Source organism: Rattus rattus, chromosome 6, assembly GCF_011064425.1.
Source record: "Rattus rattus isolate New Zealand chromosome 6, Rrattus_CSIRO_v1, whole genome shotgun sequence".
NCBI classification, from domain to species: domain Eukaryota; kingdom Metazoa; phylum Chordata; class Mammalia; order Rodentia; family Muridae; genus Rattus; species Rattus rattus.
Genome location: NC_046159.1, coordinates 145,867,316 through 145,894,198, shown reverse-complemented (window position 1 = coordinate 145,894,198; position 26,883 = coordinate 145,867,316). Strand labels below are relative to the sequence as shown.

The window sequence follows — 26,883 nt, the reverse complement described above, 5'->3', positions numbered from 1 at the left end:
TGATTTTTAAACTTACATACTTAATTGGGAAAAACTTTGCCACTCAAAACTTAGTCTGTTACACAGGCTTCATTCACATTACAATGAAACATCAATCTAAAAATTATTGCATTCCGAGGTCAAACTGTTTTCCATAAGATACCTTGCCGTGCAAAACCATTGCGGGATTTGTTGTTTTTAAAATATATTTTCCCTAATTATGTCAGGAGAATTCTGATTTTATGAATGCTAGACGTGACACATTATAGCACCCAGTGGTAACAATGGTGATCTCCGCGTACACCGGCAGCTAGTCAGAATTTCAGGCTGGACTCTTGCTTCCTCTACTGTGTTGCTGCCACCCAGTGGGGCCATCTATGAACTAACTCTGAAATGTGGAGCGGTCCGAACTGAGCGTACTGCTAGCCCCACTTACATTTTCTACACTTTTTTGAGATAATAATTACAACATTTCTCCCTTCCTTTTTCTCCCTCCAAGCCACCCCATAGACCCCAGCCCCTCTCTCCTTCAAATTCATGGCTTCTTTTGTAAATAGATGCATATATTCTTATACTGAAATATAGAAAATGTTTGTATCTATGTACATACATATGTTCCTCTCTATAGCCTGCTAAGTCAGTATGTTACTTGTATGCATGGTTTCCACCTCTTTAAATTTGTGATTCTTGAGACATGAAGTGAGTGTCTGAAAGATTAACAATGCAAATTCCAAGGCAAATGATCCCCACCAAAGCCTGTATATATTCCAGTGTGTATTGCATAAACTCTATAAAAAACAAATACGGGTACACAGAAAACAACTGAACTTCTGGATACATAGTCAGAAGTTAAAGGCTTCATCTGAACCTTCAGACAAATTCACCCCATTCTACTGGGCCTATATTATGTCAGCTCAGCTTTTCTTTGACTCACGCTAGGAGAGCATTTATAACCATATGGTCACTCCGTATAATTAGCAGATGCACAGTGGGAATTTCCAAAGTAAAACCTACTTAGAAGATCACTTAAATGTTCCTCAACCAATGCTACCCAAATCTTTCTTATTGGGCCAACACTGCAGACCTAGAGAGTCATCAATGGCGTGACAGAGATTTGTCATGCTGGAGTCCCAAATTGATCTGAGAAAATGGCGTAGAATGAAATCCGAGTTAAACAACAGTTCTGAATTTGTACACGGTAACATCTATTGTAGAGTTTCATATAAGAGTGAAGACTGGTTACAGTGAGACAGAGTGCAGAGCTGAGTGAGTGCCTAAACGCCAAGATTTCTGTTAGTTTTCCATATACATCAGTTTAGCAAAATGTGGGAAGAGCAGAGCTAACGGACACTGGTTTGCGTCACGTGTTTTGTAATTCGTGTCTTTTCTATCAGGCTAAATTAATATCATTTTTATTTTTCATTGCATAGATTCTCTCTAGTTCAATAAGAACTTCAAGCAAAAATAAGAATCTTTAATTTATTTGCATCACTCTTGACTCAGACATAGGTAGTAGGCAAAGGAGTATCAATGTAAGAAATGTTAGATTAAGCAAGCTCAAATTGGGCTTTACTATTTGTAAATTTCTGTATTTTGCCTCAGTTGTTTAGAAATCTCATCTATCTTCGGGAAGGTGGCATGGCTTAGCAAGTGAAACGGTTTGCATCCCTGTTAACCATCCTGGGAAATGGAGCCCCTGGAACTCATGCAGAGTCAGAAAAGGAGAATTGACTTTACAGATTTGTCCTCTGCTCTCTGTATGCTCTCTATATGCTGTATGCCATGACTCACATGTCTACCTGTCATATGTGCGCTTATATGATAAAAAAGAAATCAAAATTTAAAATTTGATTTCCTTAATAAGAGTATTATAATTCCAATAAGTCATAACTGATTGCACCTAGAATATGTGATTCGAGAAAGCAGCAAACTTAGCTTTTTAAATAAAAGATGAGCTCAATGGTATAGTGTTTGCCTGGTATGTAAGAGAGCTTGGGTTCAATCTTGAGCACTGTGAAAAATAGAAAATATATAATAAAGTATATACCACCACTTCATAACTTTGTTCCAAAGTTCTCAATTCTGCTAAATGATTTTATAAAATTGTCTGCCCTGTTTGTTGAAATCTAAAATACTTTTCTTCAATTAAGAGTTCTCTAAACCCACAGGGGCAGCGTTTTTTAGACCATATGAATTTGTTTCCCAGCAGAACCCAGTCACTGGGAACTGTCACCTCAACAATTATCAGTTACCCAGAGTTCAAGTTCAATTTACAATGGGCAAGTCTCCAAAGAGTAATGGGAATGAATCTATGAAGGAAGGAAGCCAGTAAAACTAAAATAAAAAAACATCAGCTATTCATATATGTGAGAAAAGTGATGTCAGAGATGGGTTTTACAAGTCCACTCTGGGAACTAAACTAGGACATTTGGGATTAAGCCTATCAAAATACTGGACTAGATTGAAGACCCTTAGGAAAACATGCTATAGTAGTTTCCACAAGTCACACACATATTTAAATACAGGGCCTTTAAACAGCCCACATTTCTAGTTCTATAATAGAAGGCCATAAAGAAAAGTATAAATTCATGTTCACAGTTCATTTATTTCCTAAAACTCTAGGATCTGAAAGGTATGTGTAGCCTGCACAGCTTTGATGATGAATCTTGACTACAGCTTGGCTATCAACACAAGGAGCATCCTTGCTGACAGGGATGTCAGGTTGTCTGTGTAGAAGGGAGGCTCCAGTGTGGGCAAGTGATTAGCCTCAAGGCTGGCTAGAAAAGAGGCACTGACAGATGACCAGCCAGGAACAGACTGTATGATACTGTCAAATGTACACTACAGATAATTTAAGGTCTTGACTCTTATCATGGATCTGACTTTCAACAATTTTTTAATGCCTCTTATTTTGGCTTTTGTATTTCAACAATGTGGCAACAAAGATAATGGGGATGCTACTTTGATCATGTGAGTTTTCCAACTGTAAATAAAATGCTAAATGTGAAGTCTTTACAACATATAGAAACCAAAACCTATGTAAGTCTTAGCCGTAGTACTAAAGATGGTGGTGACTACACCATTAGCTTAGAACACTGTAGACAGTCTAATAATTTACTTTCTGTGTCAGGTCATAAGCCTTTCCTATATCAGGAACCTGAAATGGCTGAAAATAACACCTTTATAGATGAGCAAGTGTGGACATCTATTTATTCTACACAACAGCGGACTTCAGTGTTAAGGAGTTAATGCTATCTATATACCACATAGACATATATTATGCAGTAACTTCTCCAACCTAAATAAGCTGTTGCAAAGAAAACACAACAATAAAATGAATACAAACTGTGTGCCTAGATTTTCTACCACTACACTACTCATTCCCCAGCTCTGAGACCTTATAACTGGTGGTTTCTCCAGGCCACATGGCTGATCTTCCTTCCAATTGTCCCTCTTCTCTACTTCCCCCAACACCTTTATTTTAGATGATGCAAGTACTATTCCTCCTAGTGGACATCTATTTATTCTACACAACAGCGGACTTCAGTGTTAAGGAGTTAATGCTATCTATATACCACATAGACATATATTATGAATCACTTTCATGTTATTGATTTAAAGGAGGACTCAGTCCTAAATAAGGGCTAAGTTGCAAAAAAACACAACAATAAAATGAATACAAACTGTGTGCCTAGGATAATGACAAGTACCTTTTCATCACTAATGGGATGTTAAAAGGATGAAGGTAAAAAGTACCATCAAAACAAATCACTACCCCTACCTTCAAGGAAGGTACATGAGGAATTGCTCTATTCCCCACCACAGATCTCTGAGATCTGAGATTATAACATGGTTTCTCCAGGCCACTATAATATTGTTTCAGCTCCATCTTCCTTCCACAAGTGGTCATCCTTCTCCTCCTCCATTGAGATCCCATTCTCTTCTGAAAGATATGGGGTTGACACAATATAATTGTGACCCCAATTCTTTACAGCTCCACCTTCACCTTCTTTGCAGGATAAGTCAACTGCATTGTTTCAGCTGTATCTGTTCTTTTTTAGGATTTATAAACTTGTGTGGGTTTTATTCAATTTAACTCTGAAATGATTGAAAGTGCAAAAGTATCCAAAATAAAGTTCATCATATTTTTAAAGTAAAGACTTCTAAACATTTTTCTGATGAATAAGGAGGACAGTCACTGGATATTTTATTATGCACATTTGGTCATTTGTGACTTGCTGTACACTTTTGCAGACAACAGAGACTGCCTTTCTACTTGGCAATATGGGAAAGAGTTCATCATATTTAAAAGTAAAGCTCTAAACATTTTTACAGCACTGGATATTATTAAGTGATTCTGACAGTAGCTGAATATTTTTTTAGTTTGAAAAATATTTCACACTCACATTTTTATTTTTTGCAGATAATTTAAAATATTCATTAGAATAACTTTGCCTGCCTTCTTTTAAAACTTAATTTCTGAAAATTAAGTCAAGTGGGAGAGAAGCATTTTCTACTTAGCGGGGGAGTATGCACTGCTCACAAGCAATCGTTGCCATCCTACAGAAACGCAAACACGTTTGATTTTACAAGCCCTGGGAATTATCTTTCAACTGTAAGTCTGGTTTGACTTTCCTTTACTCATTTGTTTGTTCTTGTTGATGGAGCTCATTTTAGTTTTGGCATCATGTTTAAGGAGGTCTCAGACACATGGGTGAGCCCTAAGGACTGCCCCTGCCTCAGGTAAAGATTAGAAAGTGAGTGTGCTTTAACTTGGAACAGCTGTTCCAGGAGATTAACATGGATTCGGTTTTAAATCTCCGCCTATCTCTAATCAGGTAGATTGATTCCCAAGAGTAGTGCATTCCAGAAAAAGAACCCAAACATTCTGTTCTAATTCTCAAAGCTTTTGGCTTCATTAAAGTGTGCTGTGTATCCACGGGCTAATTCATCAGCTGCCCAGACATCTTATCACACCTACCTGGGCTGCTGTGAAGGGGTTTTGAGTCTTCTAGATGAAAACTAAATATAAGCAAAGCATTCACTGGGCCTGTGCACGCCACAAGTTCTTGGAGGGAAAAGTGCAATGAAGATAGTAGAGTTTTTTTAAGCTCTTATAATTTATGTGTGTGTGTGTGTGTGTGTGTGTGTGTGTGTATTTAAGTTTTATATTGTTGTGGTAAAAACACACTGTATGAGATATACCCTTAGCATATATTTAAGGAGACATATATCAGCTCATGTTTAGGCCGACCTGTTAGTGAGACTTTATGGATGTAACTTCTGACATTACTTGAAGACACAATCTTACAGTAAGTTCCTTGATCTACTGGCTCTGACAGTCTTTGCACCCCCTATTCTATAATGTATCCTGAGGAAAGGAAAAGGGGGGAAAGGTATGATTATATTATAATTTCAAAACATAAAAGGAGTAAGAAAAAAGCATCTAAAACAAAGTCATATTTTTTTACAGTTACTACACCATAAGACAGCTCCCTGGAGTCATCTTGCAAAACTGAAACTGTGTGTGCACAGATTGAAAATAAGATGATTATCTGTCTTTCTCTCTCAGTCTCTGACAACTTCATGATCCTGTGAACATGACTATGCTGATAGTTCTTGCATGTGGGATATTCATTTATTTGCATGCGTGTGTATGAAGAGGTTATTTCACTGAGCATGCTATCTACATTCAAATATGTCACATACTACATAAGTCCCTTTTGTTGAGGATAATTAGCATTTCCTAGCATAAGTGTGGCACGGTTTATGGTTTACTTGTCTATTTGCCAAAGGATGACTAGCTGGTCCCTATAGCCTACACTTAGAGTAGTACTGTGATCAGTATGAATTTCATATATGAGCCCTGTATTTATATCCATCTTATATGTGAACCCTGTATTTACATCCATCTGCATCACCTTTCCTCTCTCCAAATCATCCTGTCTGTGTGGCTCCCTTTCCTTCTAAAACTCATGTGTTCTAATCCATTAATTATAATTGTCACACACATACATTTATAAATACTACCAGCTGAAGAAATTTGACCCTGCTCTTTGTGATTAGCATTGACCTCTCGGGGTCAGGTAACCTCTCCAGGGTTCATACCTGGGTGTAAAAGTCTGATTCATATTCTCTCTCTCTCTCTCTCTCTCTCTCTCTCTCTCTCTCTCTCTCTGCAACCATCAATGGCCATGTGGCGATCTTCTCTTTAATGTATGTAAAAATGTATGTATTGCCTCAAATGCCATTAAACCATCCACTGGAGCTATTGCTGAGCCAGATTTTCCCCAAAAGTAAAACTGTCATTCAGAAAGAAAACAAAAGCCAGGGATGGTCGGTCACACACACACACACACGCACGCACGCACGCACGCACGCACGCGCACGCACACACACAAGCACACACACAAGCGCGGGCACACACACACACACAGAAGATAGATGTGCTTTTTATTAGGATAAATTTATAAATTTAAAGCACAAGACAGATGTTGAATATTTCCCCATGACTTTTAAGATAATCATTTAGCATTTTAGGAAAATGGGTTGAGAATCAGTAAGAAACAGATGAGAACTCTTGATAAGACTCCTAGGTGAGCAATTAGAATCAGGAGGTTGTAGTGATATAGTAACACTCTCTCCACAGCATGACCCTGTAACTGCCCTGCATTGCCCCGGAAGTGCTGCAAACCTAAAAAAGAACATATTCCAAATGTAAAACCCTGATCTTCATAGGCTTCTGGGATATAGCCTTCTTTAAATTATTATAACATTCAAAGCATTTATCTTAAACCATCCACTGAGCACATTTTCAAGCAGGATTCATCTTTTTGCTGGTGTAAATTATTTTCACGTTTAAAAAAGAAATCACTGTAAATATTTCTTGGTGCGTTGAGAATATCGAATCTTCCTATCAGTTTCAATGACTAGGAGACATCTCTCACACTCTTCTTGTTTCTCTCTTTTGATAACATAAGAATCAGGTTGAACCTATAAATCTATAATATATGACTAATATACTTGTGGCTTTATGGTTGGTTACCTGAAAAAAAGTTTTATTTCACCAGTAATATGATTTTATAACTTCAAGTAACATTCTCTTCACCACCACTGAGCATGTTTCTGAAAACTAGTTACATATTAAAGTTAAAATATTAAAAAGTAACACTCACTTTTTTGTCTTTATTGTACTTGGCAAATATCTCCTGGGCTCTCTCTTCTCCTCCATCCGTGAATAACATGATGATCTTATTACAATTGGCTCTGGAAACATTATACTATTAAAAAAAATATATATGTAAATTATTCAGAAGAAAAGTTAGGAAAAGAAAACAGATAAGAAAAAATCATACACGTATTTTGCCCAGCATATAAAGAGTCTGTTCAGTAGTACATTCTAAAAACAGGTTTGATGATCAGGCCAGGAGTAGTCCTTATTATCTAGCTAGCCAAAGATCTCACCACCTCCTCTCCTTTAAACCCTCCATCAAATGTCACCCCATCAGCAACGCCTTCCTAGACTTAGATGTTTTAAACTGTAACATGTTCCAGATTATATTTTCTTTATAATACATTTTTAATTTGGTAACCCTCAGCATTTTGTTTGTTTGGTGTTAGTTTTTCCCATAGGAAACAACTCCCATACACGTAAGAGCCTGTGGTGTTCAGACAGCATCTTGCTCATAACAATATCCCTGGAACTGATTAGTGTTTGGGCTTTGTATGAGTAAGTGTTTATTCTACTGACTTTTATAATTTTACAGCAGAAGCAAAGAACAACTTTATTCATACTTTGCATGTTAACTTTTCAATCTATTTCCAGACAACCCTGCTTCTCTCTGTTCTTTCCTCTGTTCTCTCCTCCTTCACCTTACATTTCGAAGACGACAAGATTACTGAGTAGTCCTTCACACAGTGCTCCTCAGAGCTTCCAAAAAAAAAAAAAAAAAGGTTGCGATCTACTCCCTGAGCATCCATCCCCATCTCTGTCCTCTCGTGACCTGCCACATGGATTCTAATCCTGCAAGACTCACTTCCCGCAATAAATCCTCCTAACCTTTAAGGTCTTGCAAAGAACTGAGCATAAAATAATGAGTTAGCATCAAAGGGCCATTAAAACGAACAATTAATTTAGTGACTTGGACTTCTTGGAGGTATCAAATTGTAATCTCAGCTTTTCCGCTGTTATGGAATGTGTTTGCTTAAATGATAAGAAAAATGAATTGCACCAACTTCTGGATGCTCAACTTCTTTGGAAATGTCAACCTCCTTGCTTAAGCCTATCTAAAAGCAGTATGAGAGGAGCCTACCATGTAATTTAAAATTTTCTAAAGGCCTACTAAAGCAGAGTAATAAGTTAATTCTAAGCATAGATTTCGTTTCAATTAGCCATTCAAAGTGCTACCACTTAAACATGAAATCCCTATAAAGTTGGTGAGAAAATATATATTATGTTCTTCCATCCATGACCTCAAATATCACTGTGTGGTTTGATACAATTCAAGTAGGCAGGCAATCTGCTAAAGTCCTGGAGAACCTCCTGTCATTGAGGTCATCAGCCTCAGCCTTTGAATGATCAATCATCTAATCAATAGTTATTTTGTATCGCTCTAGCCTACCGAAGGCTGATACTCTTACTTCTCAAGGGAGGTAAGGCCCATCTTCTTGGGACAACAATGAATGAAGACATTTCCTATATTAGTAACAAGATCCTGCTTCACATTATCTTAGCACATGGACAAGCCCATAAGGACACTGGCAGTAAAAGCTTCTAATGAAGCAACAGTACCCCAAGTCTTGACTAACTAACGCATCTGCCACCTCAACCACAGCTCGTTGAACGTAACCTGTCAATAAATTTCAACGGTGGTCAGGGATCTTTATAAGAATGTCTAAAAAACAGACAAAACAAAATTGCCTATTGATGCTTACGTTAAGCAGCTGTTCAAACGCGAAGCTAAAGCCTTTCTTGTAATCTGTTATCCCCTTCGCTGTGATGTTATTCACCGCATCCTTCAGCACCTTCTTGTTCCTTACATTCGCCTGAACCAGGTGCTGGAAACAGCTCACATCCTGAGCGTTGCTGTTAAACTGCAAAGAGCGAAAAGCAAATATACAAATTTACAGCAAAATCAGTGGTGCAGTTTCCACTAGATCTCAACTGCGTGCATCTCAAGCCGGTTTGCAGAGTTTCCCTTTGAAAAGAAAAATAAAATCCTAAGTAACAAAGGTGTGCTACGGACCAAATGTGGGTTTTTCCTACTATAATCCTGAGCCGTCTGCTTTTTAAACCCTGTAAAAAATTTCACCTGTTTGCAGTTTTGTGGTTTGGTTTGTGTGAGGGCCCTTCCAATTCTCACATATTCAGAAACGAGAAATGATTTGCTTGCTCGAGACACAGAGAGAAAGTAGTAATTTTTTAACTGTCGCTCACCAGAAAGGGCTCCTTAGAAAAAGGATGTACATAACAGACAATAAGAACAGATATGATTTTGAAATTACACAGCCTTTCTTTGGGAACTAAACACAGGAAGCCCTCTAAGAGAACTGAGAGCAGAGAAAGCCCTTTAGGGCTATTACTCTTCAGAGATCACACAAATAGGATACCGGAAAGTCATGAAGGCAAAATGGACCATGATAAGTTGGGTGGATGATGAGAGTACAAAGTGTAGGTCCAGGGATGCTGGTGTAGAACTGAGTAACATTATCAACAGGGGAAGTTTTCAAACTCTATGGAAAGCATTCAAACAGAGCACTCAGTGTTTCCAAACAATAACCAATTGAAGGCTACCATACAATCCAGCATTCTAAGGTGAGAGGAATTGTCCCATTGGTCACTAAATCTGTAATTTGAGTAGGATCGCCATGACACTGGAGTCCAGAGATGTGACAAATGAAAGCAATGAATTGTCTTGAGAGAAGTTAGGGGACCAGACAGACATTACATTGTCAAGGGATATTCTCAGATCAAAAAGCATAGTTCAATAATTCTAATGGGTAGGTTATGCATCATATAAATAAATAACTATAGAATGCTATTATCATTCTAAATATAATTATAAAATGCAGTACAATGTTCATCTGTTAAGTAAACATTTCATAACAATTAAGAATCACAACACATAACCATGCATTCAGACATAAAGCAATTTTCACACAGCAAAGTCACACATGTACCACATACTTGTAAACAAATGCTTATAAAGTGTTTATGATGAGCTAAAATAGTAACAACTTCCTCTTTGCAAATGCCCTACAAGATAGGCATTAATACTGTCCTCATGTGATCCTTGAGAAAACTCATGGGCAGAAATTAGATAACTTGTCCCAAAAATGTGCAGAGAGTGAGAAACCTTGGAATACTCAGCCTTAAATGGGATGTCTTTCTCCATTCAGGATTCAGGGATTCAAAAAAAGTTTAAGAGCCAGAGGCAGTAGAAAACACAAGAAAACAAGGCCTTCTAAACAGAGCAGGAACAGCACTCCAATGTACTCACAGAGACTGTGGCAGTATGCATAGAGCCTACCTGGGCCTATATAAAATGGGGTCCTAAAGGTAAAAGGAGACGTGAACACAGCCTCATCTCTAACACGGAAGCTGTCTCTGATTGACAGCCAGTCCCAAATGGGAAAAAAAGTTTTAACCAAGGGAGTCTCACTGGGGAGACAAACAAAGGGTAGACCACATGACTAGAAGTAGATAGCCAACACAGAACAAACAACAGCATCCTGGGAGTTTGTCTTGCAATATTATGTCAGGGTATGCACTATTTCTTCTTCTTCTTCTTCTTCTTCTTCTTCTTCTTCTTCTTCTTCTTCTTCTTCTTCTTCTTCTTCTTCTTCTTCTTCTTCTTCTTCTTCTTCTTCTTCCTCCTCCTCCTTCTTCTCCTCCTCCCTCTTTCCCCTCACTTTTTCCTCCTGCACCTCCCCCTCCTTCCCCTACCCCCTCCTCTTCCTCCTCCTTCTCTTTCTCCTCCTCCTCTTACTACTACTGCTGCTGCTGCTACTACTACTACAACTACTACTCCTCCTACTACTACTACTATATGGCTTCTGGTCTTGTGTTTTTATGGGATTCCTGTCTGCAGGAATGTTTGCCTCTCTGTGCCCATAATGTGTTTATTTGGTTCTTATTCTTCTATTTGTTTTGACTTCTTTAAAATGTTTAATTTTACTTTAATTCATTTTTATAACTCCTTAGAGGCTGGTTTATTTTCTAATGAGAGACAGAAAGAGTATAGACCTGAATGAGAAGGGACAAGGGGAAGAATTAGGAGGCACTGGCAGGGGGGTTATAATCATAATATACTGTGTAAAAAAAATCTATTTTTAAATAGCTTGTGCCTGGACATATAGCTAGTAAGTGCTGAGAGTCAGCACTCAAGTTAACTGTTCCTTCAGTTATTCCAAACTGCTTCTTAATATACCATAATGAATTGCGCCTAGCTCACTGAAGCACAGAATATCATGCACTGGGGCACAACACTGTGAGAAGAGGTTTTAATTTGGAAAGTGAACGGTGGAAGAAATTCTCTTGAGAAATGACATTTCCATGGGGCATATATTTCAAAGAAATGTTAGTGAAGAGCATGAAAAAGAATATTCCAGGCATAGAGAACATGTGTGGAGTACTGGATTTGGACTGTAGAGAGTGGTTCAGGGGCTCGAAGAAGAGTTCAGCTTTGTAGTACATGAAGACCAGTGACACCAGGTCAGAGGAGCAGCTGGGGTTAGAGATATGGCAGTGAGTGGGAATTCACTGTGTCAGATGTTAGGTGGGTGCAAAGTTTTATGCCAAATGCAGAATAATTTTTGTAATATTTGAGAGGCCATCTGTCCCCTCTTGGGAAATGGGACTCTAGGGTGAGGGCGCCGAGGCTGCAGAAGTCACCTGGTTGACAGTCCTTATGTTATTTAGGGGAACGGTCAGACTCGGAGGGCCTTTGAACAGTCTGCAGGAGCTGGGAAGAAAAACAAGGTTCACATTAAGGTGAGATTTCAGCAGTTTAAGACGCAGAACTGGGGATGCCAAGATCTGATACCATCTAAAGCCAAAGGCATGAAAGTGGTCCTGGCTAAAGATTAAAAGGAAAAAAGAAAGAAAGAAAGAAAGAAAAAGGCTTCACCACAGAAACTTGGCCTACATCCATATGAATAACAGTGAAATAGAGTAGGAATTCCCCAAAATCCTAACATTCCGTTCCCATAGAGACAGAGGTGGTGGGTATTTCAGAAGAGTGGAGGAGGGAGGAGGCAGATGAGAGAGAGCAGGGAAGGAAGGAAGGAAGGAAGGAAGGAAGGAAGGAAGGAAGGAAGGAAGGGAAGGAAGGAAGGAAGGAAGGAAGCAAGCAATATTGTGAGGAGGATGTACAGATACAGGGGCTGGAAAGAGGCTGCAGTCTTAGCTCTAGCTGAGACATTTCCAGAAGGAAGGTATCAGCATGGTTCAGGGCAAATCTTCACCATGCCTTGGTGGGGAACAGAGCAGGGCAGCACCCATGGGGCAGATAGAGTTGGTCTAGAAATCACTCCAGTGTCCTGGAAGCTTAAGGAGACTGAAGAAGGAGAGAAACGAAGGGGAAGGTGGCAGAAAGCAGACAGGAAACAAGCGCGAAGCCTGGGAAGGTTGGGTGTATGGTCCACATGCAGTCTCGAGGAAAGTGAGGTGGCACGGGGGAGGGACGGGTTCAGGGCCTGGCTGCAGCAGCGCAGGCCTGCAGAGAGGCAGGCTGCTGCCTGGAGGCACATAGAAGAACTGGAGAAGACAGGGGTGAAATGTCCCATGAAGAGAAGCAGGCCACATGGGTTCTTTTTGTATTTTGAATAGTGCTTTAAGGTCTGCCAGATGGAGGATAATAAACTTCCAATGTGTTTGTTTATTGCTTCCTATAAAATCAGGTGTTGAAAAGCATATCTTCAATCTACAGGGGCCAGGCCATGACAGTACCTATCCCCTAAGAATAGAGACTCTTTCTCAGATGTGACACAGTCATAGCCTAGGATTTCCATCAGGACAATGAGAGAACATGAGATGTCCTGTATCAGTGAGCAAGCCAAAAACAGTTTGTTAATATATCACTGCTGAGTATCTGACCTAAAAAATCAGATATAGTTCCAAGAATTATTAATTGATCAACTTAAATTATAAATCATCATAAAAGTACAAGCTGCGCAGACACTGAGTTCAGGATGTTGGGTTGCTCAAGTCTTCCCTTGGCCTTGACCCGCTTTTAAGCAAAGAAGGGAAGCGTCTCATTAAGTCAGCTTCAGACAAGTCAAACGAATGCAAATTCAACTCATTAAGTGCAAATTCATGGTGTATAGAAATCTCACAACGGCTCATAATAAAACTCATAACAAAACTCATAAATAATGCAGATACAAGAATTGCTTGCAATATATAATTCCCTATAGCTAAGCTTACTGTCCTGGGAAGGCAATAACACATGTAAGGAGTCTAAATTGAATAGGAGTACGTTGCAAACATTAGACTTATCTGGTTTTACTATGTATGTGTGTGTATGTAAGTATGCATGAATGTATACATTTATATATATTCCTTAAAAAAAACCTTAAATAGCAGCCTTTGGTAAGACTTACCCAGATATTAATTTAAAACTGAACATTAAAAGCTTACAGCAAAACTATGATACTATAGCATTATAAATTTTGGAACTTTGGGTGGTGACTAAAAAGATACTTTTAAGGACAATGGTTTTATCTATTGAGAGAATAATTTTCATTCATTTATGTATATTCCGTTTACATCCCTACTGCAGCCGCCCCCCGCTCCCCTTTTCCCTTCTTCCTGGCACATCAAGTCTAACAGGACTAAGCATCTTCGCCCATAGAGACCACACAAGGCAGCTCGGCTAAAAGAAAGAGGTGTAATGGCAGGCAACAGAGTCAGAGACAGCCTCCAGCCCCAATTGTTAGGGGATCCACGGAAGTCCCCGAGCTGTACATCTGCTATACAGGTCCAGTCCATGCACTCTCTTTGGTTGATGGTTCAGTTTCTGTGAGCCTCCACCGGCCCAGATTAGTTTCTCTGTGGCAGAAGGCTAAACTCTGTAGATCTCTGCAGTCACTTGAGACTGGAAGCTTGTGCGTGAGCCTGAGCGTGCAATAGAAGTGTATCACTGAGATCTAGCGGCTTGCCCACCAGCTCCTCCCACTCTTCCCAGCCGCCAACACGCCTTCCTTCCTCATTCAGTGTTCTTTGCAGAATCCTTTCCTCAATACATTTTGTTTTAAGCCCCTGGTATTTTTTTTTCCCCTCACAATTCTTCATATATATCTTTATAGACTCTTCCACGTGGCCAGAGAAATGCGCATTTACCACTTCCGCCTCTTTAGTCCTCGGCATTGAAAACTCACAGAATGGATCCCTCGATCTGCTTCCGGTTTTACATGTGCGGTTTAAGGAAGTTAGAAGTTGGTGTGAGATATTCACCAGTAATTGAGTCCAAGTGTTTAAAAAGAGGCGAGTGGCAGGCACGCTGGTTCTGCAGTCTTTCACTGCACTTCTACGCTGCTAAATATAAAAATACTTTTTTTCATGAAACTATGAAGGCCAGAAGATCCTGGACTGATGTCCTTAAACCCTAAAAAAACACAAATGGGGAAAACTCTCAATTAACATAGATGGAGAGTTTCAGCAAAACCAAATTTAGATCTTTCTAAAATCCAGCACTACAAAGGATAATAAATGGTAAAGCCCAACATAAGGAGGCATTACCCAGAAGATAATCGTCTTGGCAAAAAAAAAGGTACACAAACACAACCTCATCCAAATATAATATAACAGGAAGCAATAATCACTATTCCTTAGAGTCAATGCCTCAACTCCCCAATAAAAGGATTAACAAACTGGATCAGGTAGGACCCTGCACTACTGCCTACAGGAAACACACCTCAGCTTTAGTAAAGGCTTTTCAAGCAAATGGTCAAAGCAAGCTGGACCATTCTAATTAAAATCAATTTCAACTAAAAGTCATCAAAAAAAAAATAAGGCAGGACACTTTATCATCAAGGGATGAACTCTCAATCCTAAATATCTTGAAATACAAAAAGGCACCTTTGAGAAAACCTAAAGCTCAAAACACACATGCAGTCTCACACAATAATAGTAGGATAATTCACTGATTAAAACAGTCAAGTTGTGTAGAAAAAAAGCCTTAGATACTAATTAATTAATAACAGCAACATTGAATTATTAGCAAAACAAAAGGTACTATGTACACTTTTAGAGTATGCGCTAATGAGGATAATTCAGGTAGGAACACGAGCAGCTTTAGTAAAGCTTTAGGCAAAGCTCACTAATTGGATGGCAGGAGTATCTCAAGGGTTAACTTAGCTTGAAACAGTTTTGAGAAAACCGCAATGCAGTCATTTCTATACTTTAAAAAAAAACCTTCCTAGAGAATATCATGCGCTAGTACACATAGCCAGTATTTCAAATCTAAGGCAAGCTTTTTGTCTGTTTGTTGTTTTTTTTATTTTTTTCCCCAACGGCAGTAGCTGCTTTTGTTCGGCGCCCCTTAGCCATGTCTTGGTTCTGATACAATGAGCGGCTGCGGCTGGCAAATACACAGCAAGTCAGAGCTGCATCCCGGCACAGCAGCCGCCATCCGAAGCTTCCGGAAAGTGCCCTTTGGTTTAAGAACAGCACAGCTGCTGCTGTACCATCATTTTATAGAGCACAAGCCTCCCTCGGAAAGGGTGAATGGACACAAGAACCTAAAAATGCTGAGAGTTAAAGAAGAGGCACCCGAAGATGCTCTCTTGCTCTTGCAACCTCACTGGAAGAGTGGCGGCCTTTCTGTCTGCTCCGGCGACCCTTCAGTGCTGACCAATTTCTTTCGTGGAACATATTCTTTCTCCACAGACTCAAAGCTGAAATGTGCGTTATTCATCAGACATTTTTAATAGGCAAAAAATGGGGCTTAACTCGTGACACTTTGGATTTTGAATAATTGTTCAATAGCAAGCCTATTGTTTCTATTAGCTATTAAAGTTTGAAACGATAGTTGAATAGAAGCAGGCCATTTGGTTTGGAATCAGATAATGTTTTAAATTAAAAATTTGAATTTGCTCTTGTAAGTTAGCTACAATAAATAATAGGCAATGAGTTTATACCAGTTAATTAGTTTAAACTCACGACCTAAAATAACCTTATCTTTCTACAATTGTGTAGTCAGAAACTGTAGTAAAACTGTTGCTATTCAGAGAATGGGCACCAGGTGGCAATGTAGGAAAATGAAAGGAAAGGGTACAGAGTCCAACTTCAAAATCTTGGTTATAACTAACTTTTGTACAGAATACTGTAGAAAACAATTTTAAGTTTTACTTTAATTGTCCTATTATTTCATAGGAAATTTTAAACTAAAGTTCATGTCAAAAATTTACTTTAGGACCCTGAAAACCTAGCCAATAAATGTAGACACAGGTACTCAAGGTGGACTTTTAATTGAAGGGTTTCAGCCTCCCAGTTTTCTCATGGTAGAGATTGGTAATAAAATTAATATTACATCAGCAACACGGTGACAGCTGTGAATTACCTACCGATATTTTCAATAACACAAGTGGGATTTGTATTAAAATAGATACATTATAGGCATGCGTGGAATATATTTAGAAGAGTTAGGCTGTGGAATTAGTGAGTCACTGGAATGGAAAGCGGACTTAGACAAAGCCAATACCTTCTCTATCTAGTCTGGCAAAAGTCTGACTGGAAGTTTTGCCCAGAAACACCGAGGTTGTTTCTTAAACGGCTCTCTTCAGGAACAGGAGAGCTGTGTTTGCTGTGCTTTGAAAAGCTACCTCTATTTGAACTACCGGAAACTCCCTGGCGGCTTGGAGATGGAGATGACTTTTGCTTCTGAGTCTTCTTTCTCTATGTTGATAACTTAGATTTTGTTTCTGCTATTAAAATGCTGGGAGTTGAACCCAGGACTCAGACAAGTCCTCTGACACTGACCAAGGAGCTACAACCCCATCCCTGTCAGCTACTTTAAAATTTGAACCTATAGAATTATTGATTTATCATTTTATCTAATTATTTTTATGAGACAATATATAAATTAATAGGATTTGTGATCCCTACTGATGTTTCACGGGGAATTGTTTTTATTTATTTTCTTAGTGTTTAGCCATAGTGCAACTTATAAGTCTCCATACCATGACATAACAATCTGATTTTTCAATAGGAAATTTCTCCCTTAATTAAATATTATTTCATGATCATAATCCATTCTGTCTAACAAATTGTATTTTAGCTGCATTCTTATAATATCTTTTACTCATAATTATCTAATGAATTTATGTTTATAAACTAGTAATAAAATGCTTATTTCGCATGAATTGAGAATTATGTGTACCAGGCTGGACACACATCACCATCAGCGGACTGGGGTGAGCTCTCGGGGCTTTCATAGGACAGTTATGGAAACTCAGCTTATATGAGCTGGAGGGTGCTCAAAGACACCATATTACCCACTCCCAAGTCACCTCAGGTCACAGCATCTAACATCTCTTCGGTGTCTAAATTCTTATATTTTAGCAGAAAACCAGGAAACAACTACAGTGTCACAGTACCTTTTCTCCATATCTGTCTTCCTATTAAAGGCTAGAACTATGGTTTTTCAATCAGATTAAAACTGCATGTACCTAGTAGTTAAGACTCTTTGTTTGGAGAGAGAAAGAGAAAGAGAGAAAGAGAAAGACCGGTGTGGAGTTGCATGCATGGGGAGGTAGGATGATGTGGGGGGGGGGGAGCATGATTACAATATTCTGTATTGCAATAAAAATTTTATACAAGAAAACCTCTTTTACCCGAATCCATTTTTATTGCAAGCATAAATATTTATTAATTCCATGTTGCAATTCTTCAAGATGTTATGCAGATATCCTTCTGTTCTTTGTCTAATTTTAACATGGGCCCTCATTATTGCCCGTTTCTGTGTGTCACAGTGTTGAGGAGAGATGCTACTTCTCACCTGGCACTTGACTGGCCAGGGCCTGCAACTGACAACACAGTCCTAACAGTGTCTGCTATCTTGATGTATTCCTGGCCCACTGTGTAGAACAGAAATATACTAATAAATAATTTCTACTATTGTTAAATATAGCAAAAGAAGGTTCTGCCCAGGTCCTGACTGGTAAGCGTGGCAGGCCCCCTTGGATCTACCATCTTTTGTGAACTTTAACTATGTCCTTTCAAAACAACGGCTGAACTCAATTACTTAGAAAGCCCCTCAGGTTCTTACTGTCACAGGAAAGTATTGTATACAAAAGGGATTAATAAATGCTGTATGTATCGAATAAAAGGTACCAGAATTGTGTTGTTATAGCTATAATGTGTATACAAAAATGATGATGCCACAGTGGGTCTTTGTATATAAGTATGTGGTCACACCTCAAAAGTGTTAGTAAATACTTCCTTTTAAAACAAACATTCTGATTAACTTAAGTTATGACTTAGTCTGTTCACCCTGTTTGAAATGTTTGTTGTGTTGCTATATATGTGCTAAGTATAATTTGTACTACATTGTATTTATATTTTAGTAAAAATATTATGTAAGTTACTGTGCAGTAATTATTTTGTTATAACTCATTACATTAAAATGATTTGAAATTCTAAATTTCAGTAATTTTACTTTTATACGTTTTTATTATATTTCCACACTATGTATTTTAATCATATGTATTCCCTCCCCAACTCCTCCTAGGTACAGTTTATTTTTCTACCTATTAAAGCTCATGTTTTCGTTAAAAAAAAACAAACTTTGTGTTGCCTATATAACAACAGGGATATGGTTAGACTCTAGATAATAGATGGCCTGCATCCCTAAAGAAAACCGACTCCGTGGTCATCCATTTCCCGGAGCAACTTAGCCAGGACATGTGGTTCACCACCTCTGTCCTGGAATTTAAAATACCGTGGGCTCGCACAGTATTTGCGTGTGCCATCACAACTTCAAATTCACACGTTGATGGCTACGAGGAAGAATTTCAGTTCTGTAATTATCTCCATTTACAAGACTTTGAAGCAGTTGAAACACGCTATTTTTCTCATTCTGAAGTCATCTGAGTTTGGCTTCCTAGCTCATTTCCGCTGGATGTTTCTATTTCTCTCCTATCTTTACGTTCGCTATGGTGAATCGAGATTCCATAGCATTTGCCTAACTGGAAGTATAGACAATGCTCTTTTGTATATCACAATTCCGAGGATAAAAATCTCAGGATTATTCTATTTTAAAATAGTTAAGAGGAAACAACAACAACAATAGCAACAACAACAGCATCATAATCAACAACAACAACAACAACAAAGCAGACAACAAAAAGAGAAAGGAAAGATTACATGCCTGAGTCCTTAACTTTCAAGTTATGCTATATCCATCCAAAATGTCAACAAGTGTTGGTCCATTAAGAATTGGCTGAAATGGGACCTTATAAATTTAATAGCCAAAAAAAATAAGTCTATGGGTTCTACTAATAAATACATGTAGTGCCCATTTTTATTTTAAATTCATTTAAATTTTTATTTCACTAAATAATTAAGAACAAATACTAATTTAAGCAAGTGAATAATTTACCGGCCTGTTGCTCAGGCCAGCCAAAGTCCTATTTTTTTATACTCAAAGTTAAGGGAACAACTATCATTCGAAAGAGCTTAACCAACAAGTCCTGAAATATTTGGAATGTTTTTCTAGCAGCCAAGGCTTCCAAATCAATCAATAACAGTCCTATTTTTAATAACATCTCAGTTCAGAATAAAATCACCTCATCTTCAATATAAAATCGCTCGCTACAAAACGGCACACGTAAATAAGTCTCTACCCTCCCAAAGCTCAGTGTGCCACATAATTAATGGAAAATCTTTATCCGGCTTGTCAACACCTTCTTATAAACTTACAAAGTAATTACGTTATCCTTCCCATCTAGAATTAGATAACCTTCATTATTTTGTCTTATTAGACTGTGCCAAATATATCCCTTTCTTCAGTATTTTCTTTATAGTGTGCACTTTCTGTATTATGCTTTTTTAAAAATGTCACTTTTAAAATACCTCTCTATACCTTAAAATACAAGGTGAGGGGGAAGGACTTGTTGGTTTTGGTGACTTTAATTCTATATCTACCCCCTATTGAAAATATCCCTTCTTCTAATTTGGAGGTGAAATATCCTCTAGTTTCATTACCCTGAAAATATCTACATTTTCAGAAATGTAATGTTTAAGGCGTAGACCTGAAAAAGCATATCAATATCAAATGTTCCCATTGCCTATTTGCAGTCAGTACAGGAGTGTCAAAGGATGATAAATACAACAGGAATAATAGCTACAATAATGATTAAATTATATAAAACACTTTGTATGTGGCATTTCTTTCTGTACTCCTAATGATATAAGGAATTAAATCTGATTCCTTTAATTAAAAAGGAAACTGCTCTGTATAAGCCTTCTAGTTCCAAAGGTTTTACTTGATCTCCCTACAATTCCAGCAGTCTTTTTTTTACATTCTTTTCTTTTATTGAATATTTTTATTTGCATTTCGAATGCTATCCCCTTTCCTGGTTTCCCCTCCAGAAACCCGCTATCTCCCCCTGCTTCTGTGAGGGTGAGTGATTAAACACTTAGTCTCCAGCAGTTCATGCTGTTGGTGGAATCCTTGAGGAGTGGGGCTTTGTGAGAGGAACTGGGTACTGGTGACGGGCCCAGCTGCAGGGATAGGATGAGAAACCACCATTCCTGTTGCCAAAAACTGAGAAGCAGCTTCACTTGTCATGTCTCCTCCCATGGTGGACTATGCACATCCTTAAACAGTGAGCATGGATATGTCCTTCCACCCCATGTTGTTTCTTGTTGGGTATTTGGTCTCAGAGATAAGAAAAGTAGCTTCATGCAGCAACCCCACTGAGTAAATACAACCAGTTATTAAGAGTCCCAACTGACCTTAAGATCTTACCAAGATCTTAAAATCAAAGACAGTGTCTGCCATGAGTTCCAGCAATGGTGTGGAAGCCACATATATCAGTGCTAAACGCAATCCCTGAATAAGTGTGGGTGTCCTGACATCCTCTTTCCCAGTGGCTTGGCATCTTCTTCGTGTACACACAATCATCAATGACGCAATCAATCGTAACCATTGTGGGGATTATTTGCATGACTTGCTAGATGTGAGTCTGAGACAGAGCTTAAGATTTTGCATGTCTAACCACTGTATAACTGAGCGGCCAGGTCAGGCTCTCACTGCTGGACCACAGGCCCCAGTTAAGAAGCAGGGATGTAGAAAACAATCTGCCTGTTCACTGACATAAGTGAGCTGTGGGACACCATATGCTTTTGTTGAAATCTAGACGGATGAGCATTTTATCAGACGTGAAATGGAATTACCAGCTGAGATTTCCTTGCTCACAAACCTCTCTTGCAGGCCACGTGTCCTTTATGAAATTGAGCTGTGAGCTGAATATCATAAAGCTCAACGATGCTTTCCATTTGGAAGGAGGTGATGTTACTTTTAACTTGTATAAAAAAGAAATTAGTCTATGCCAAATAGAATCTAAAAACAACAAGAAAAGAAGACTGTGACCTTGCCTGGAACGTATAAAAAAAAAACTGGAAAGTAAAATTGCCCAGACAGCACAACTCATGCCCTGGCCCTGAGATGTCAGCTGGTGTCAAATGGTCAAGTCTTGGACTTGGAATCTGAGGGGCCTGAAGTTGTACCCTATTTGTAAGTTTACAAATTAGCTCCCTGCAGATTCATAGATAACAGGAAAAAAATAATTCAAGTCCTCTGGGTCAGAGGTGAAGCCCAGTTTATTACTCATAGCAGGAGCAGTAGCCAGAGTCGTTGTGCATAGGACAGTCAAACACCACTTAGCCTAGGTTGACAGCAGGAAGACCCGGGGTCACTACACATGCAGAGGCAGTGAGATTTGCTTCAGGCCAGAAACTACAGGAAGACAAAACTCTGCCTAGTCATTAGAGCTGCCAGTATCCCGCCAATCCTCTCCATCAGAAAGCATCTTAATAACTTTTCCATGCAAACTTCTAGCAAATAGGAAATTCTAGTTTCACTAACCTGAAATAACTACATTTTTAGAAATGTAATGTTTAAGGTTTAGACCTGAAAAGCATATCAATATCAAATATTCCAATTGCCTATATGTGATTGGTACAGGAGTGTCAAAGGATGATAATTATGACAGGAATAATAGCTACAATAATGATTAAATTATATAAGACGCTTTGTATGTGGCATTTCCTTCTGTGTTTCTGGTGCTATACGAAATTAAATCTGATTCCTTCAATGAAAAGAAAACTGTCCTGTATACACCTTGTAGTTCCAAAGTTTGTATCGGATCTCCCTACAATTCCAGCAGTACTTTTAAGAAAATGAACTAAGGGGAGGAAACAGAAGGCCACACACTCAGTTGTGAGCCTTACTGCATGCTAACATTTGTCTGATGTCCCCAGGATCCCAACATCCTATTGCTCTTCTTTTAGTAATCATCAACAAGTACTGGCTTCTTGATTCACCAGCTATGGAAAATAAAGATGTAGAGAAATTTTAATCTAGGAACATGGCTGCTCTGGCAAGGGATCTCATTCAAAGGCATAAATCTGTGTGATTAGCATACGACATATACCTTTAATCCCTCTGGCTAGAATACAGACACATTCTTAATACACACCTTTAAGAGGTAAAAAATTAGTTTGTAGAAGGAAGCATCACATTAGAAGTGATGTCTAATTGAGGAGCAGACAAAGTGATGGACCAGTGAAAGATCTGACAGAGTGAGTAAGAGATAAGATATACCAAACTCTCGTGAGAACAGCACAGCAAAGAGAAGCCATGGAAGTGCAATGCCAGGAGACAGAAGCTCAGTCAGCTGGGAGACACTGCAGTGAGTGTTTAGTGGAGTTGACTTCATTCCTGAGTTGGAGCAGATCAGTGAAAGTCAGCAGAGGCAGTTGAAGTCAGAAAATGAGAAGGAACCAGAAGATTAGAAGATTGCCCAAGTTAGTTTGAGGTCATGCAGAACAATTCAGTCAGAAACTGAGAGATGCCAAATTCAATCAGTCATCCTGGAGAGGAGTTTGAACCAGAACAGCTGAGTTAAACCAGCTACAGAGTTCAGAAAGAACTGGAAAGAATGAGCTTATTCATCAGTGAGCCCCCAAGACAACAATAACATCAGGTGAATAAAAATTAATTTGACAAAAGACCATTGTGGTCCTCAGAATATCATATTTTGTCCACTGTCGTGAATTATTTCAAAGGGCAAGCACAGACTCATCACATGTAGACGCCTCTATGCTGGGAAGCCAGGTTTGTTTTGGAAAGCAAACACAAAGTAAAGTTTACTAGCAGGCCTTTCCTTCTCTTCTCAGTAAGACTTGCTGCTCATCACTCCCAATGCTGCACAAGCCCTACTAAACTGTCGTTTAGGAACTACATCCTAGGCATGCGGGTAGCATTAATGTTTTTTTCAAAGAAAGAAACCTCTCTAACAACATTTTATATTTTGATTATTCCTAGGCATGCGGGTAGCATTAATGTTTTTTTCAAAGAAAGAAACCTCTCTAACAACATTTTATATTTTGATTATTGAAAATATATGCATTTTATTATTTTTATTTTTGTATGTGGATACCCACTGAGGCCAGAAAGGATGTCAGGTATCTGCAGATTTAGTTACTGAAGGTACTGAGCTGTTGTGGGTACTGGAAGCCGAACTCCAGTCCTTTACAAGGGAGGCGAGAGCTCTTAACCTCTGAGCCACCTCTTCAGCACCAGGATTATGCTTCATATTTTGTTTTGGTTTTTTTGAATAGTAAAAAAATCAAAGAATTTTATAAACACCATGAATCACAAATGCTTCTTGGAAGGAAACTGATTCAAATGTCCCTACCATAACTCTAACATTTGCGTCAGGAAGTATGTGGCTGGCTGTATTGAAGCTGGGAAGATCTTTGGTTGCTAACTTTGAACATGTCACCCGCAATCAACACACATTTTCCTTTCATCCTCTCATGGTTATGCAGCATTTGACTTTAAGCATCAAACTCCCTCACATTCATAAACAACTTCCGCTCCCTGTGTCAACACTGGAAATTCTGCCTGTAAATCAGAGCATGCTGTGATTGAATTGCTGTACCTATCGTCTTCCACTACTTGTATCAAAGCTCATAACTAGATTAGCGGGGGAAACAGCTGCATTGTGCTGCTTTTCTACTTTGCCTAACAGCAGGCTTCCTTTTTGCAACAAAGAATGGCCTTTAGACTGCAGAAAACAATTAACAATGAGGTGGCCTTAAGCCTCACACCTAACACATGACTCAGGCATAAAACCTACCATAAACATTACAGAAAAGAGACTTGGGCATGAACCTAAAACTGAGAGGCAGCAGGAGTTTTCTGGCAAGTGGTTCTCAGCAAACACGGGAAAGCAGTAATAGAGCTTTTACGTTAAGGTCTCTGTGAATGAGAGTATTCTTAGGAATATGTATTTTTGGAGACATTGGTAGCAGGGGAGTGACTAGGAATATGTATTTTTGGAGACATTGGTAGCAGGGGAGTGACTATGCAGATCCCTACAGAGCCTCTGTCATGGCCCTGTTATCATGCATTGATGCAGTGACACAATCTGTAGGTTATATTGTTGAGTTTCTTATAATTTTGGAGAGAGAAAAATAACTCAGGCACATATGCACACACACAGAGACACATACACATGAACAGACACATGCCACACACATATGCATACATAAGACATTTATTCACACCATGCAGACATATTGATATATACCACACACAAACATCATACACACACACACAAACATCACACACACACACACTAAACAGATATACCACACATATACATATAAGCACACACACACATCCCATATGTACACACACTCTACACAATCATATACACAGAGACTCACACACAGATACATATTGCACAAATATACACAGACACACACAAATACAGAGATTGAAACAAAGACACATACAGACAGAGACACATACAGACAGATACACATACACATGACACACACCACATAACAAAATATGAAACTTTCTTCCCTGAGAATCTCCCTACCTTTAAACTGTTAAATCTCTATTTGATAAGAGATCAACTCCTAAAAACAGTATAGCTTTAGCAAAATTATATAGAAGAATGAACTCCTATTTCAGAGTTTGTATATAAAATCCAGTAGCTAATAAAATAATTTCTGTTAATTGTGGACTTGTATGGCTGACAATAGCATATAACCGTAAGTAAGAATGTAAAATAGGACAGGATCTAAAGACAAAAAGGAAAGGAAGGAAGTAGTTAATGAAACGATACATTGCCCCAGGTAGAAACACACAACTTAGATGTGTATTTGTCTGTAAATAAAATGAAAACCCAATTGAAATACCTTTTTATCAAGGCCCACTATAGCAAATTTCCTTATATAATTCCTCTATAAATACACAGAAAGCATCTTTCTGATAAATAAATAAATTTATAATTTTACAAAGAATTTCTTGGGAATGAAGAGATGGCTCTGTTCTTAATTTGACTGCCTTGCTTGCCCAAGGGCTAGTTGGATTAATGGGTTTTAATAAAAGAAGAAAAGAGATGTGCAGATGGGTGGGTGAGGCCATTGGGGATAGGTCATGGAGGAGATGGGGCAAGAATATGAAAACGTTCTGTATGTAATACCAAGGGAATTAATAAAATATTATTTTAAAAGTGTGGTGATGCATTTGTAATTTCATCACTGTGGAGACTCACAGACATATACCCAGTGATAATAACCAACTAGCCTAGCCTACTTGGCAAGTTCTAGACCAGTAAAAGACTGTGTTCATAAAAGGAAAACAAAACCCAAAAAGGTAGACAGCACCCAAGAAAAGACAATAGCTGGCCCCCGAACTCTACATACATTTGCGTACAAGTTCATACGCACCTACACAGATAATTTCTTTGCTTTGAGTCTATGGGGTCCATAACTAAACCTAGATAATAGAAAATACATCTAGTCAAACTTCAAAAGTCCCCATAGTCTATAGCAGTCTCAAAAATGTTAAAAGTCCAAAGCTCAAAGTCTCTTCTGAGATCCATCCAATCGCCTGACTATACCCCCTAAAGCAAGACAGGAAACCAGCTGAACAAACTTCAAACTTCTCATCTCCATCTCTGATGTAAAGGCAGCCCTTAGATCTCCAACTCCTTTTTCATCTTTGTTGACTGCAACAAACTTCTTTCTCCTGGGCTGTTTTCACTCTCTGTTAGCAGTTTTCCTCAGGAGATAGACTATGCTCTGGCATCTCAAACATTTTGGGGTCCTCAAGGAAGCTTCAATGCTACAACTTCTTGTATCACTATCTAGGATCCACACATGATCTTCTGGGTCCCTCCAAAGAGCTGGCATCACTTCTCTAGCTCTGCCTACTGTAGCTCAGTTTGACCCACTCCACTGCTGCTGCTGTTCTTGGTGATCATCCCATGGTACCAGCATCTCCAATACACAGGGTCTTCTGCTGTAACTGGGCTTCACTAATAGCCTCTCCTAGGCTCTCTTCATGGTGCCAAGTCTCAATTCCTTTGCAAGACCCCTTCAGTCCTGGGCCATCAACTGCAATTGAAGATGCACCTTCATCAATGGCCTTCCATGGTGTCTCACAGTGCCAAGCTCCAGCTGCTTTTCGTGACCCCTTCACGTCTTCAAAACCAGTACCACTTGGGTGACTCTTACACATTACCACGTACAGCTGCAGCATCAGGTACAACCTTGGCTATTTCTGGAACACAGTTTCGTTGTATTCTCAGAAAAGAATTCCCAGAAGATTTCACCTGTGATGCTGGTCTCTTCTTAATCACCACTAATTTTTTTAG

The 26,883-nt window shown here is 38.8% G+C and overlaps 1 protein-coding gene across 1 annotated transcript in view; it reads right to left on the bottom strand.

The window, feature by feature from the left end:
- Cacna2d1 (calcium voltage-gated channel auxiliary subunit alpha2delta 1) overlaps positions 1 to 26,883 on the bottom strand; it is a 530,523-nt gene that overhangs the window by 60,430 nt on the left and 443,210 nt on the right. The window contains exons 11-12 of the mRNA XM_032907054.1: positions 8,914 to 9,072; positions 7,155 to 7,259 (exon numbers count right to left, since the gene is read on the bottom strand). Of these exons, the coding sequence (XP_032762945.1) occupies positions 7,155 to 7,259; positions 8,914 to 9,072 (264 nt within the window). The remainder of the gene's footprint in view (positions 1 to 7,154; positions 7,260 to 8,913; positions 9,073 to 26,883) is intronic.